Source organism: Meleagris gallopavo, chromosome 5 (genome assembly GCF_000146605.3).
Source record: "Meleagris gallopavo isolate NT-WF06-2002-E0010 breed Aviagen turkey brand Nicholas breeding stock chromosome 5, Turkey_5.1, whole genome shotgun sequence".
NCBI lineage: Eukaryota > Metazoa > Chordata > Aves > Galliformes > Phasianidae > Meleagris > Meleagris gallopavo.
The window spans coordinates 25,668,229-25,681,032 of NC_015015.2; the positions used below are offsets into that span (position 1 = coordinate 25,668,229).

The 12,804-nt window shown below is 40.0% G+C and overlaps 1 protein-coding gene across 5 annotated transcripts in view; it reads left to right on the forward strand.

Annotated features, from left to right (window-relative positions):
• Positions 1–12,804, forward strand: part of DPF3 (double PHD fingers 3) — a 99,576-nt gene that overhangs the window by 51,377 nt on the left and 35,395 nt on the right. For 3 of the 5 annotated variants that reach the window (XM_019615598.2, XM_010711492.3, XM_010711495.3), the window contains one exon: positions 9,415–9,543. In XM_019615598.2, the coding sequence (XP_019471143.1) occupies positions 9,415–9,543 (129 nt within the window). Of the gene's footprint in view, positions 1–9,414; positions 9,544–12,367; positions 12,799–12,804 lie in introns of those variants that run through there. The other 2 variants (XM_010711493.3, XM_010711494.3) reach the window with 1 other exon arrangement.

The window sequence follows — 12,804 nt, forward strand, 5'->3', positions numbered from 1 at the left end:
TGACCCAAACCCCAAGTTTCACTTCTCTGGAATGTCTCACTGTCCTTGGGAGGTGCAGAAGGTTTATTTACAATTCAGCCGTCCTACTTTCTGTAGATTATCCTTTGCATCAAGAAAGACAGTTCAACAGTATTCTCTTGTTTTTGCCTTTCCTAAAACACCTTGGCCTGAGCTTCGTTTGAGCTTTAGCTGCTTTGTTTGTATGTCTTATCTAGCCCTTTGACACAGATATATAGTTTTTTCTCAGTGCTTAGTCTTGCCTTCACCTAGACACCCATTTATCATTGACACGCTTTCTGATTTTTGGCATGAGTATGGACTTGTGAAAAAGAGATAATAGAAAACCTTTAAAAAAGTCAACTCCCCTTTTCTTCAAGTCCACCAATAAAAAGAAATAACCCCACACCATTTTCAGCATCTTTTCTGCTGCCTTTTCCTCCACATGTTGGCACTGACAGTGTGAGATTTGTGAGCTCAGGGTGCATCCAAGACCGCCACAAAACACCTGCTGTTTTATTCCATCTCACTCTATGGGTACAGGCCAGCTCTGGGGGCAGCTGGTGTTCACAAATTTGGAGACACTTCTGATATAGGAATTACATTAGACTTCTATCTATTGAAATGTATGTGTGAATGAGTGTGCTAGTATAAATGCACTTCCTTAATTCCCAAGAGAATAGGATGGTCTGTCTACATGGAGAAAAACTGCCTCCCAGTTAAAGAAGAAGAATCTTCAGTGGCATTTTGCTGTGTGAAGCATTGGTTAAAGGCAGCTGCATAGTAAACAGCAGCTGAACTTATGCCCACAAGCACTTGGGCCAATGATGATTCTAAATAAAGCACATTGTGCTGACTGTTGCTGTGACCTAGCTGTCACGTGCAAGTTGGGTCTTACCTGCAGTAAAGCTTAATTACCAAGAATGCAGTTCTGTGCACTCCTGTCACTCTGCAAACTTGAGTGTCTAACCTGTAAAACCACCTGTTTATGTTATTTTGTGGTATTGGCCTGTTGTGCCCAGTTGCATTGCAGATTTTATGATGTGGATAAATCGCTACTGGAGAGACCAGCTAAAGTTGTTTGTGTACTCTAAGCATAATTGGATACCCAGTCTCCAGAGATAAAAAATTAATGTGCTAACCTCAGTTTGCCTTCAAGCTGTCCTCCAGCTCCCCCACGCAGTCATCTTTGAAACATTTTTATTTCCATCCAGGCAGGGGGCTGGCCATGAATAAATGACGAGAGTCAGCCCCTCGGTTGGAGATGAGCTGTTTGTTCCTCTCCACAAGCAGCATCAATTTGGAAAGCTACATCAGGCCTACTTTTTCCCTGCCTCAGTGCTTATCCTCGCTGGGGCCATGATAGGAGCCACATCTGAATGCAAGGGTGCATCAATGCCCACCTTGTGACAAGATACCCTGCAGCAGCAGGTACCTTTTCAGTGAGAACATGTACATTGCCTTGATTTGGCTTCTCATTAGTTTAATCTCTCTCTCTCTCTCTTTTTTTCTTTTTTTTTTTCCTAGGGCTAGTTTTAATGAAGAAAAAAGAATACTAAAAGAAGCTGGAAATGAATAATGATTTCCACTCAAACTCTGTTTGCAGTTGTAAATTTCTCAGACTTTTAGTGCCTATGTTCTGAGATGTTAAGATATTTAGAGTTTTGGAATACTGGAAAATCTCAGATTATCTACAGGGACCCATAGGGAGCCTTCGATTGACTTGTTTGGAGGGTTTTTTGTTTGTGCGTGTGTGTGCATGCTTATTTTTTTGTGTGTATGTGTTGTACTTTCATGTACTCCTTGGACAGAACCTGCAATGTTTTAGATGTTCAACTCTCAGAGAATCACCTGTCAGTAATTTGTAGGAAAACATTTCAAATTTGACTAATTGAACACCATGTGTTGCTCCAATACCGTCTGTTCTTGTGACAGAATGATATTATTTATGTGTTTATATATATATATATTTTTTTTTTCTTGCCATCTCCATGCTTTTTTGTCCTCAGCATAGATTTCAAATCAAGTAAGACCCAAAAGATTTGATACAATTTGAGCTTAGGTGCTCTGCTTTCTCAGATTCCTCCAATCAGCAATTTCTAGAGCCAAAGCTTACACCATATTGCAGCTATATGACTGCCGAGGGCTGCTGCTAGCCTTGGGTCCATATTGGTCACTGCAATCCCTCCTTGTATTCCCTGTGCTGACAGGAATGCTATATTTCAATGGCCAGAGGCCAAGTCTCAGGAGAGGAACCTCACAAAATCAGAAAAATCTATATTTTAACGTCAGATTCTTTTGTCTGCATTACTGTTCTTATCTCCTACTGTTTGTTCTTGTGAGGCACTGGAGAGTTAGATCATAGTCCATTCTCAATGATTCACTGTGAGCAATGGGATTTTGGCCCTTGTCTTAGGTGCTTCTGCATAAGATTATCTGAGATCATTGCACTGACATTTGTATGAAGTATGCCTTATGATGCAGGAGCACTGACCTCCCAGATCTACAGGATCTCAGTAACTCATGTCGTATGTCCTTGCTCTGCCCCCCCGCTGCCCACCTTCCAACCCATTCCTTCATTGTTCAAGGTAAGGCCAAATCAATTCCTGTAAAAGATGTGACCAATTGCTCTTCCTTCCCCTGCACTTAGAGGATTTCTGTGACTCCTCCAGAATGCCTGCTTCTGGTAGTGCTCCCTTCTTGCAGCTTGTAGTGCTCCTTGGCTGCCTCTCTCCATGCACAGAGGGTGTAGCAAAGGCAGCCTGTTGGAGTTGCTAAAAACTGTGTGAAGGCGATAGCTTTCTCTCTCTTCACAGCACCAACTAACCCAAAAAGGAGACCAAATGCAGTTGCTAGGGTGAACTGGCCGTTTTTCTTGTGAGTGGTTGGCAGCACCTCTTGCAGCAGCGCAGCCTGCTTCTCTTGCTTCCAGCAAAAGATGTGCTCATGCTGTGCAGTGGAGGACGGTGTGGAGAGCACAGGGTAGCAAAGTGTGAGGCTGTGCAGAGGGGTGAGCTTGGGGTTGGGAACAGAGCAGCAGCAGTTCCCAGTGCAACACACCCAGGTTCATGCTCGCTCCAAGCAGAAATTATGCAGTTAAATACTGTGCTACATCAGCACAGCAGTGTCACCAACATATGGCTGTGGCTCTAGCCAGGTGTTGTTCTGCTCTTCTCTCAGAAGCTATACTTCAAAAAAAAAGCCATGGTCTGAGTGCTGCTTCTTTCTCCTCTCTCCTAAATACCTGTTTTTTGGTTTTTTGTTTTGTTTTGTTTTGTTGTTGTAATACCTTGCTTGAACCTGCCTGTCCTCTGCAGATGTGTTGTGAGCAGCAAATTAAGGGGCCATGCCTCAATTCCTTACACTGGAGAGATGAAGTAATAACAGGTGGCAAGACCACAGGCAGGCCCAGCCTGGCACTGCAGTCACCATGGAAACGGGCCAGACCTGCGAGGAATGAGTGCTGTCAGCGGTGGGGGGAAGGCAAGCTGAACACATGGCCACTTATGCCATAGGTTGGGACTTTCACCAGGTCCTGCAAGGGACTCTGTGGAGGCAGGCGCTGGCTCTTGGCCAGCATTTTGCTGCACAGGTGGCCAAATGGTGAACTTGTACTTCGGCACTGAGATGAAGGGAGGTGTCGGAAACAAAAACTGGGCCCTACGCAGCGCCAGACAAAGAGTCTTGTAGGATTCATTAAAAAACAACAACAAACAAACAAACAAACAAACAAAAAAACGGCAAATCCCCCTCCCCTCCTTTTTCTTTGTTGCAAAGTGCTTTGGTTGGTGCATTGACTTGGTTCAGTCCTGCACGCAGGTTCCCATGATCTCTGTTGTACTCTGGAAATTTCTGTTGCAAACAGAGTAAATGGCCTTTTGAATTGAATTGAAACCTTCAACGGACCTTATTGGTTTTGGATCAGGCCCAGAAGGAAAAAGTAAGAGCTGGACAAAATGTGTTAGGAAAATTCCTTTTGGGAGTGCATTTATGTCTGATTGTAGCCAACTCACTGTAACCATTTAAATAAACAGTGCACAAGCCCCCCCGCCCCAACCCTGAGATGTGCTCTGATCCTCCTCCTCCGCTGCCTTTCCAGACTTGTGAACAAGATACAAAACAGATAAAATGCTGGCAGACCTAGATGCACAGCTTACATCATGGTGAAGTATTATGCTGTAGTACCTGTAGGTTGAAGAAATATCTGTGACTGTGATTTCTACCTCTAAGTGTTTTAGGGATTGTAATCTAGATCATTAAGATAACTTCACTTAGAAATCAGAAATTTGAGAAAATGCAGGGTTCTAGTCATTTACCTTTTTGTTTGTTTGTATAAAAGGGTCACATTTTAAAGGGAAGTCACATAAAATATTTATACTCTGAGTTTTCAGGTTAAAAACAGGGGCAATAATTGTTTCTTTTGAACTTGCCTTTCATTCTAAGTATTCTCTTCAGCCATGAGAGCTAGAAACTGAGACTCTTATTGTGTTTTGTGGCTCCAGAAGATGATGTTGAAAAGAAAAATCCTAATTTCTTGATGTTATTTCACTACAAACAGCTTTTTAATTATTAAAGAGGGCATATAACTTTTAGTTTCTTTGATTACTTTGGGAGAGAAGAAAGGAAGCTAGAATTCTGTTCAGAACCCCTACCTTCAAAATCAAGAAAGTGCAGAAATTATTTGAAATTATTGTTGGCACAATAGAAGGGAGGGATGCCATCCAGAGGGAACTGGACACACTTGAAAAGTGGGTGCATGAGAACTTATTGAAGTTCAACAATGTCAGGTTCAAGGTGCTGCACTTGGGTTGAGACAATCTCAGATACAAACGTAGACTGGGAGAGGAATTCATTGAGACTGGTTCTGCAGAGAAGGACTTCAGGGTCCTGATGGACAAAAAGCTGACATGAGCTTGCAGCCCAGAAGGCCAACTGTATCCTGGGCTGCATCAATAGAGGGGTGGCCAGCAGGGAGAGGGAAGGGATTGTCCTCTTCTACTCTGCCCTTATGAGACCCATCTGGGTCCAAGCCTGAGACTCCCAGTACAGGAAGGATGTGGAGCAGTTGGAGCAAGTCCAGAGGAGGGCCATAAGGATGATCAGAGGGCTGGAGCACTTCTGGTATGATGAATGGTTGAGGAGCTGGAATTGTTTAGCTTGGGGAAGAGAAGGTTTCAGGGAGACCTCATTGCAGTCTTCCAGTACTTGAAAGAAGCTTACAAGCAGGAGGGGGGACTGACTTTTTACATGGTCTGAATAGCGATAGGACAAGGGAGAATGATTTTAACCTAAAAGAGGGGAGATTTAGGTTAGATGTTAGGAAGAAATTTTTTACTTAGGGTGGTGAGACACTAGCATAGGCTGCCCAGAGATGTTGTAGCTGCCCCATCTCTGGAGGCATTCAGGGCCAGGATGGATGGTCCCCAGGGTACCCTTATCTGGTGGATAGAAGCCCTGCCCATGGCAACAGGTTGGAACTGAATGATCTTTAAGGTCCTGTCCAACCTAAGCCATTCTATGATTATGTGATTATCTTAAATGCTTAAATTCAGTCAATTTGTTTAGCTCTTTAGGTTTTGTCTACAGAGCAAAGTTACTGTGTAATATACTATAGAATTAATTGGCAGTACCTGTTTTATAGGAGGACTCCTGTGAATAATGTTACTATATTTTAATAAGAAATTTATTCAGCTTTGCTTGATATATTTTGAAATTCATTTGATTAGGCCAGGATGAAGAAATGTATTTCAGTGTAAAAGCATTCCAAAGTTATTTGGAAATACTGGCTTCATTTTCAGACTCCTTTTTCACTTGATTCAGCTTTCAGGTACAGTGAAACTATCATCTGACCTGTGCAGATCTTCCTTAATGCATTTTTAAAAAGTATTTTAAAAAGCAGTATACTCCTTATTTGAGAGCAGATGTAGATAAAGACAGGGCCTTTGATGAGACAAGAAAGTGAGACCAAGTTGGAATGGCAAGAGGTACTGATTTAAGTACACCCCCCTATGAGAACACCTTAGCTCAGGCAGTACTCCTCAAAGCTCCACAAAGCTTTTGATCTGTTTTTGCAGTTTGTAATGTAAAAGAAAATCAGAAGAGTTTTGTGTAAGTTAGGACAAAACCATGGCTGTTTTTCAAAGCTTTACTTTAAAACGATTTCTGAATCTGTGTGAGCATTTTTAGACAAAATCCTTGGTTATAGTGGCACAATCAAAATGATTGAGCTAGCACACCTAGGTGAGTTACTTCTCATTAGCTGAGCCATCATGTGGCTGAAGCTAACACCTTCTACTTTGTGATTAATGTGTGAGAAAAGTGTATTCCTAGTTAATTACAATGTCTCAAATGAAAAGTAGCAACACATTAGTCTCCAGTAATTTAATTGCTTTCACTTATGCATCCATTCCCTTACTTATTTTGTGAGTAGCTTTATTGATTAAGGGGTGGAATTAGGGCTGAACTTTTGGTGTATGATATGCTTCTCATGAATATTGCACATTATATCTTTCTATCTTTGCTTTGTTTCTTAATTTCCTCATTTGTGAATTAGAGTAAAACAGAACTTAAAACTGCAAGGACATGCACACATACCCACACATAGACATAAAACCAAGGAAAAAAAAAAAGCCAACATTTGAAAGTAAGAATTCAGCTTGCTTACTGTCTTTTCATTCTCAAACCTTGTGTGATTTAGCCTGGGGCTTAATTCACTGAACAGTACTGATCAAGCTTGACTTAAGCTTCATTCCAGTTGTTGCACCTGTTAGGATGAAAAAGTGTTGGAGAGGCTAACATTGCCCGTACTGAATTATTTGGCTATGAAGATGCATCGTTTAAGACAACATTGATGTAACTTCAGAACTTCTAATCTGTGTACAGCTTTTCATAATGGTGTCCATATTTGTGAGTGACAAGCAACAGATGAGCACATAGACACAGACATAAAAAATTAAAGTGGAAAGGAAAAAAAAAGTAAAAAGAAATAATTAAAAAGCATGCTTATTCACTTGTCTGTAGTCTAGGAGAACCTCCTCAATAGCATCACAGGCAGTGAAAACCCTCTGCCTGTGCAATGCACCATAGACAAATTGATCAGTGCACATATTTTCATGAGATCTCCTGTCCTATTTCCAGATTGACTGTCGGTAGATCTTAAGCTCATGAGCTGCACTGGAAAAATTTAAGTCAGCATACGTTGAGTGTTAAATCAATTATATGATTCTGCACCATGATAATAGAGCTCTTTCCTTATTATGTTGCTGGCAGATACCTTTGATGATTATTTTTATGTGTGGCCTCACCACAGAATTCTTGTGTGTTTTTGAGGAAGCTGGTTAATCACTTTACTACCAGGCTTTCCAGCTGTAAAATCCAGCGGTGCCTCTTCACCATGAAGTTTAATTAGAGCTCAGCAAAAAGACTTCTGACTTCACTGAGGGTTAATACTGGGTTCTTAGTATCTGTAAGGCAGTTTAAGGAATTCACATGAGAAGTAAGGTAATAAGGAACAAAAAAATCACTGAATGCTGGGCTTGCTAAGTTTGTGTTGTGTACAACCACTCTGTAGATGGAGCAAAATATAAAGAAATAATTACTTAACTTTCACAGAATGGGGCTGCTGTGGGAAAAATAAATGTTAGGGAGATCTGCTATTTAAACAAAAAAAAAAAGAAAAAAGAAAAAAAGAAAAAAAAAAGAAAAAAGAGTACAAGCAGCAACTTTATGACCATTTTGTTACAGCTCTTAAAATGAATCGATGTGCTAGGCTTCCACCTGGTTGCTGTTCTTTTTCGCTTATCTTGTGCACGTGTCTTAAATGCCTCTCTGCTAAATGGCAAAATGCTAACCAAAGAGTGGGAACTTATGTCTGTTCTTGGGAGAATTCAAGATCTTAACAGCACCATATCAGAGTAAAACCCATTGTTTCGTAAATACATCAGGGACTTGGTGATTGTGTGGGAAGATAATGGCGTATTTGCAGTGTTGTTTTTTAATTTTTTTCTTATTTTCACCTTACTTGCAGTCTTTCAGCTACCAATTTCCAAAAAAACTCAGATAATCAACAGCTGGAAGTGAATGAATAAATAGATGCATCCAATCCAACAACTGATTGAACTCTGAGAAAAATTTAATTTTAAGTATGTGTCTTGGAGTGCTACCAGAAGCCCTTTAAAATGTCATTGTTCTTCAGGGGAAATTTGAATGTGGACAAAAAGACAATCAATAAAGGCTGTCAAAACATCTGTTAAAAATCTGCAAGTTACAAAATATGCATTAAAAAGATAATTAAGTATAGATGGCACAGTTTAAAGGTCTTCATTTTTTCTGGTATGTAGCAATCTACATGGAGTAGGGTTAGGTCAGATATACTGCTAGAATTTTTGAGTTAAAAAAAGGAAAAACATAGACCATGCTGACCATTCCTCCCACTCCTCTAAACCTTTCCAAGCTCCTGGTTAGGCAGAAACAAGAAGTTTTCTCTCTCTGGAGAGTAAAGGAAAATGGCAGCTGTGAAGAAGAAAAAAAAGCACTGATGTTTTGCTCAACCTGAGAATACAAAATACATCTGCCTATCTCTTCTTTCTAGGGGAACAGACTTCCCTTCTACTTAAGATCCACTGTGTGTTTTCTCCTTTATAGCTATCCCTAGCTGGAAAATAACAACTCAAATTCCCTCCTTTTTTTCTTGGCTGAAGTTTTTATCTCAGCAGCTTAGACTTCCACCCTTGGCCAACTCTTTGCACCTGTGCTGGATGCTCACTTGGGCCAGTCTTGCTGCCTTGCCTTCATCTCCTGGGCATGCACAGTTTACTGCAGGTAGTGTGACCCTGGGTCCATCACCCAGAAGTGACTGTGACTATAAGGATTTATCAGCATTTGAACTAACTTTTTGAATGAGAAGACTCTACAACTTTGAGGTGTAATCTCTTCAAAAAGAAAGCTTTAGAAATAAAACCAGTTAGGTTTCTGTGCTGTAGGTTTTGGCGTTTTGGGGAATGTGCTTTTCCTTTCTGAAATTGTACTTTGTGTGTTTACATTTATGGCTGATGTCTGAAAAACCAGGCTTGGCTTACTGACAGTTCAGGTCTGATTCTGCATTAGGTATTGTATATATACTGGTGTGCATTATGAATTCTCTGAACTGTTCAGGGATCTCTGGCAGCAGGGCCTGGTGAGGGACCAGACCAGCTGCATTGTAAAGGAAAAGGTGAAGTGCATTGCAAACAAAATAGCTAAAGCATACGGTCGGTGTACCTGAGATGGAGGTGATTTCACAGTATTCACCTTTTGTTCTAACTGACAGTGTTTTGCGTGGCCTGCAAAGTCACCAATTTAACATTATAGCAAAGGAAGGGGGGGAAATATCCAAACTGAATGCTCTTTAAGTAAATCTGATTTCTAACCTGACTGCAGCCCAGAAAGGACCAGATGGGGTCATCATTCCCAATAACTACTGTGACTTCTGCCTTGGAGGCTCCAATATGAACAAAAAAAGTGGCCGGCCTGAGGAACTTGTGTCGTGCTCAGACTGTGGGCGCTCTGGTAGGTGACTTCTTCTTGCAGCTTTCTTATATAAAAGTGTATTTGTATTTTGTTTTTTGCTCCTGAAGATTTTGAAGAAAGCCAGCACATTTGGGAGGGAATAGAAAACAAGGTCTTACCTCTTGTCTGTATTTGTGGAAAAGGATGATTGGGAAATTTTCTGTCATAAAAACATTTTTGGATTCACAATTTTAAGCTAATGAGATCTTACGAAGTAATAAAATTTTAATGTATTTATTGACTTCTGCAAACTTTGGTACATGTACTAGTTGTTCCTTTAACAGAAGGAGAAGACCCTAAAACAATGGTAAAGAATGGCCTCTGTCTTAAATGCTGCAATTACAACTATAAATTACTTACAAGATTTATGAAAGTTGCATGACAAGCATTTCCATTGATTACACATTTCATGCATTTTTTTCATCCAAAAAAGAAAGAGGGAGGAAATTACAGGGTAGGGATGGGGGTAGCTGTCAAGAATTATCCTCGTACAAGATGACTATCATTAATTTTGTTTAAAGACATTTTTATTTCTCCATTTTCTTCCCTTCACTCTTTTTAAATGTAGGCAATTGTGTCTTTCCCATTCTGGATTGTCTTTATTTCTGGACTGTTGTTTTCTTCCTTCCTTTCTTTTTTCTTTTTCTCTTATTTATTTATTTATTTTTTTAATTTTATCCTTGCTGAACAGTTATTTATAGCTCATGTGAGAGGTGGTGGCAATGGTAGAGGAAATGGAAGACCTTTAATAACTGCATATTCCAACTTAGGCCCAAGTTTCCAGTTGTGTTATTTCTGGCAGTGGTGATACTAATGGTGATAAGAATTTCAATTGTAAATGTGAGAACAAAAGAGATCTTGAAATTCAGTATTGTTGCTACTTCTTTACTGTGGTCACTGAAAGATGTTTGTTGTGTGATGGCTGAAATGCAAAGTGAAGTGTTCTTGTACTGAACAAATGGCCTGTTCATACTCCCACTGAAATTCATAGTAAGCCTCTACTCAAATTTAGTGGGAGCAGGATTAGACTCTCACTGGCGAACTGCCCTCTGCAGTTGTTGTGACCTCTGAAAATGTTCTGAAGTGATACTGACTGGTCACTAGGGGACCAGAGGCAAACCCTTTGGTTTTCTGCAGAGGCATCCCGAAGAATGCTGCACAGACAGTAACATGAACCTTTTAGTGATACGTGTTTGCTTCTTAATACTTAAAGGGAAAAGCTCATGCGGTCTGTGGTGCCAACTTGGAAGATCATTTCCCTTCCCCTTGATTGCTGTAGTTCAATATAACTTATTTCAGCATTGTCCTGAGACTGCACAGTGCGACAGATCCATACTTTTTGCTATTTAAACATTGCTATGGTGATTATATCAGAATGAAGCACAAATACATTAATTTCCTTGATGGCTTAGTGTGGTGGAACAAGTAGATCCACATGTAACCTAAATTGTGCAAAATCAGTTCCATTAAATGCTATCCTTGTACAAATTCTGACCCACCCTGGGTCATTCATAAGGGTCTGCAATGATGTGACTGATGTGTGATGGAAGTGATTAAGGTACAACCACACACTAATCTGTAAACTAAAACAATGAAAAGTCTTTGGTGTCCATCTTCCTCTTTCTTGATAATTGGAAACATTTTCATTATACTGAAAGAGAGGTCGTGGAAATCATCTTGTTTCTTCCCTTCTCAAAGCCACTAAAATCACATCTCTGTAAGGTGGTTCATCTACCAATGATTTTGTTATATCCACTTTCGTTTTGTGAACAGGATTTAATTCTTCGTTTCTCAAGCAAAGCAGTTTACTTAACCATGCAGTTATATGGCCGATTCCTGTAGCTGGAGTGAGGACCAAACAGTTGGTTACTTAATGTCATGTTGGTGTTTCTGAGTTAAAAAACAGCTGTCCCCTACAAACTGATATTCATTTGCTGGGGCACAAGAGACTTTCTCTGTCTTTCTTAGAGAGAGATTCTGAACACTATTACTATTAATCACATAATGTGTTTGATTGAGGTAGAAAATAAACCACAGTTTCACAGATTTCAGTATCTGACTTCTGTTTTTAAGACTTCTTTTTGTTGCTATTGTTGTTATTGCTGTTGATGTTCTGTGTGGAGAATTACCTGTTCCATATTGAAAGTTGGATTAACATACTCTTTACAGTATTTCCCATGACAGATCTCTTCTTAGTTGATTTAGTTGTTGAATTGTTGTTTGTTGGGGGTGGTGGTGGTATTTTTGAAGGAGATACCATGAAATCAGAATAGAAGTATTTATTTAGCTTACTTTTGCTTAGTCTTCAAAACATATGTCATTTTGTCTATAGAGGAGGCTCTTTGGGATCAGGTGAAGGACAGGGATAAAAGTCTTGAGGCTGATGAGATGTCTAATGGGTCACATTTCAATAGAAGTAAAATTGTAGAAGGCGATGCCAGTCTGAAGGACAGTCATTGTGCTTAGAGCTAATGGTGTCTAATTACTTATATGTGCTAAATATCTCTTAAAATTCATCTAAGTAATCATGAGAAAATATTTTAATGTTTTTGAAGAGAGGAAAATATGATTAACCCTTTCGCTGCCATGGCTATGGGCACCTGTGTTATTGGTAGATTTTTTTTCTTTGAAAGAGAAACTGATCCTTGTTTATTTTTCTTACTGCGGTTCTACCAAGGCATGTTGTTGAGGTACACGGGCACGTACAAACACACACCTATAAGCTTGATAGTCTGTATTGTTTAATAGTAATGATACTTTAAAAATGATGATGATGATGCCTGTTGCTTAACCCATGTGCTGATATATTCATCATACATGTCAGCTCATTTGGGAAGAGAAGGCAGGAGGGACGAAGCAGCGCCAACACGCACTACGGAGGACTTGTTCGGTTCCACGTCAGAAAGCGACACCTCGACCTTTCATGGCTTTGACGAGGATGATGCAGAAGAGCCTCTCTCGAGCCGAGGAGGTGGCTGTGGTAGCAGCTCTCCCTCTGCAGACAAAAAGGGCGGCTGCTAAATTAACTAAAAAGACACAAACTCTGAGCAATTTGCTGTCCATTTTACTACTAGAATTATTATTATCTTTTTCTTTTTTTAATTTTAGGTCCTTGGGTGTTTTTTTTTTTTTTTGTTATTGTTGATGTTGTTTTTGTTGTTTTTCCTGTGGGGTGTACACTGAAAGCACAAGCATTTAAAGTTCTTGACAACCATTTCGAAGAGACAGAAGGTTTTGATTTTCCTGTTTTTTTTGTGTTTT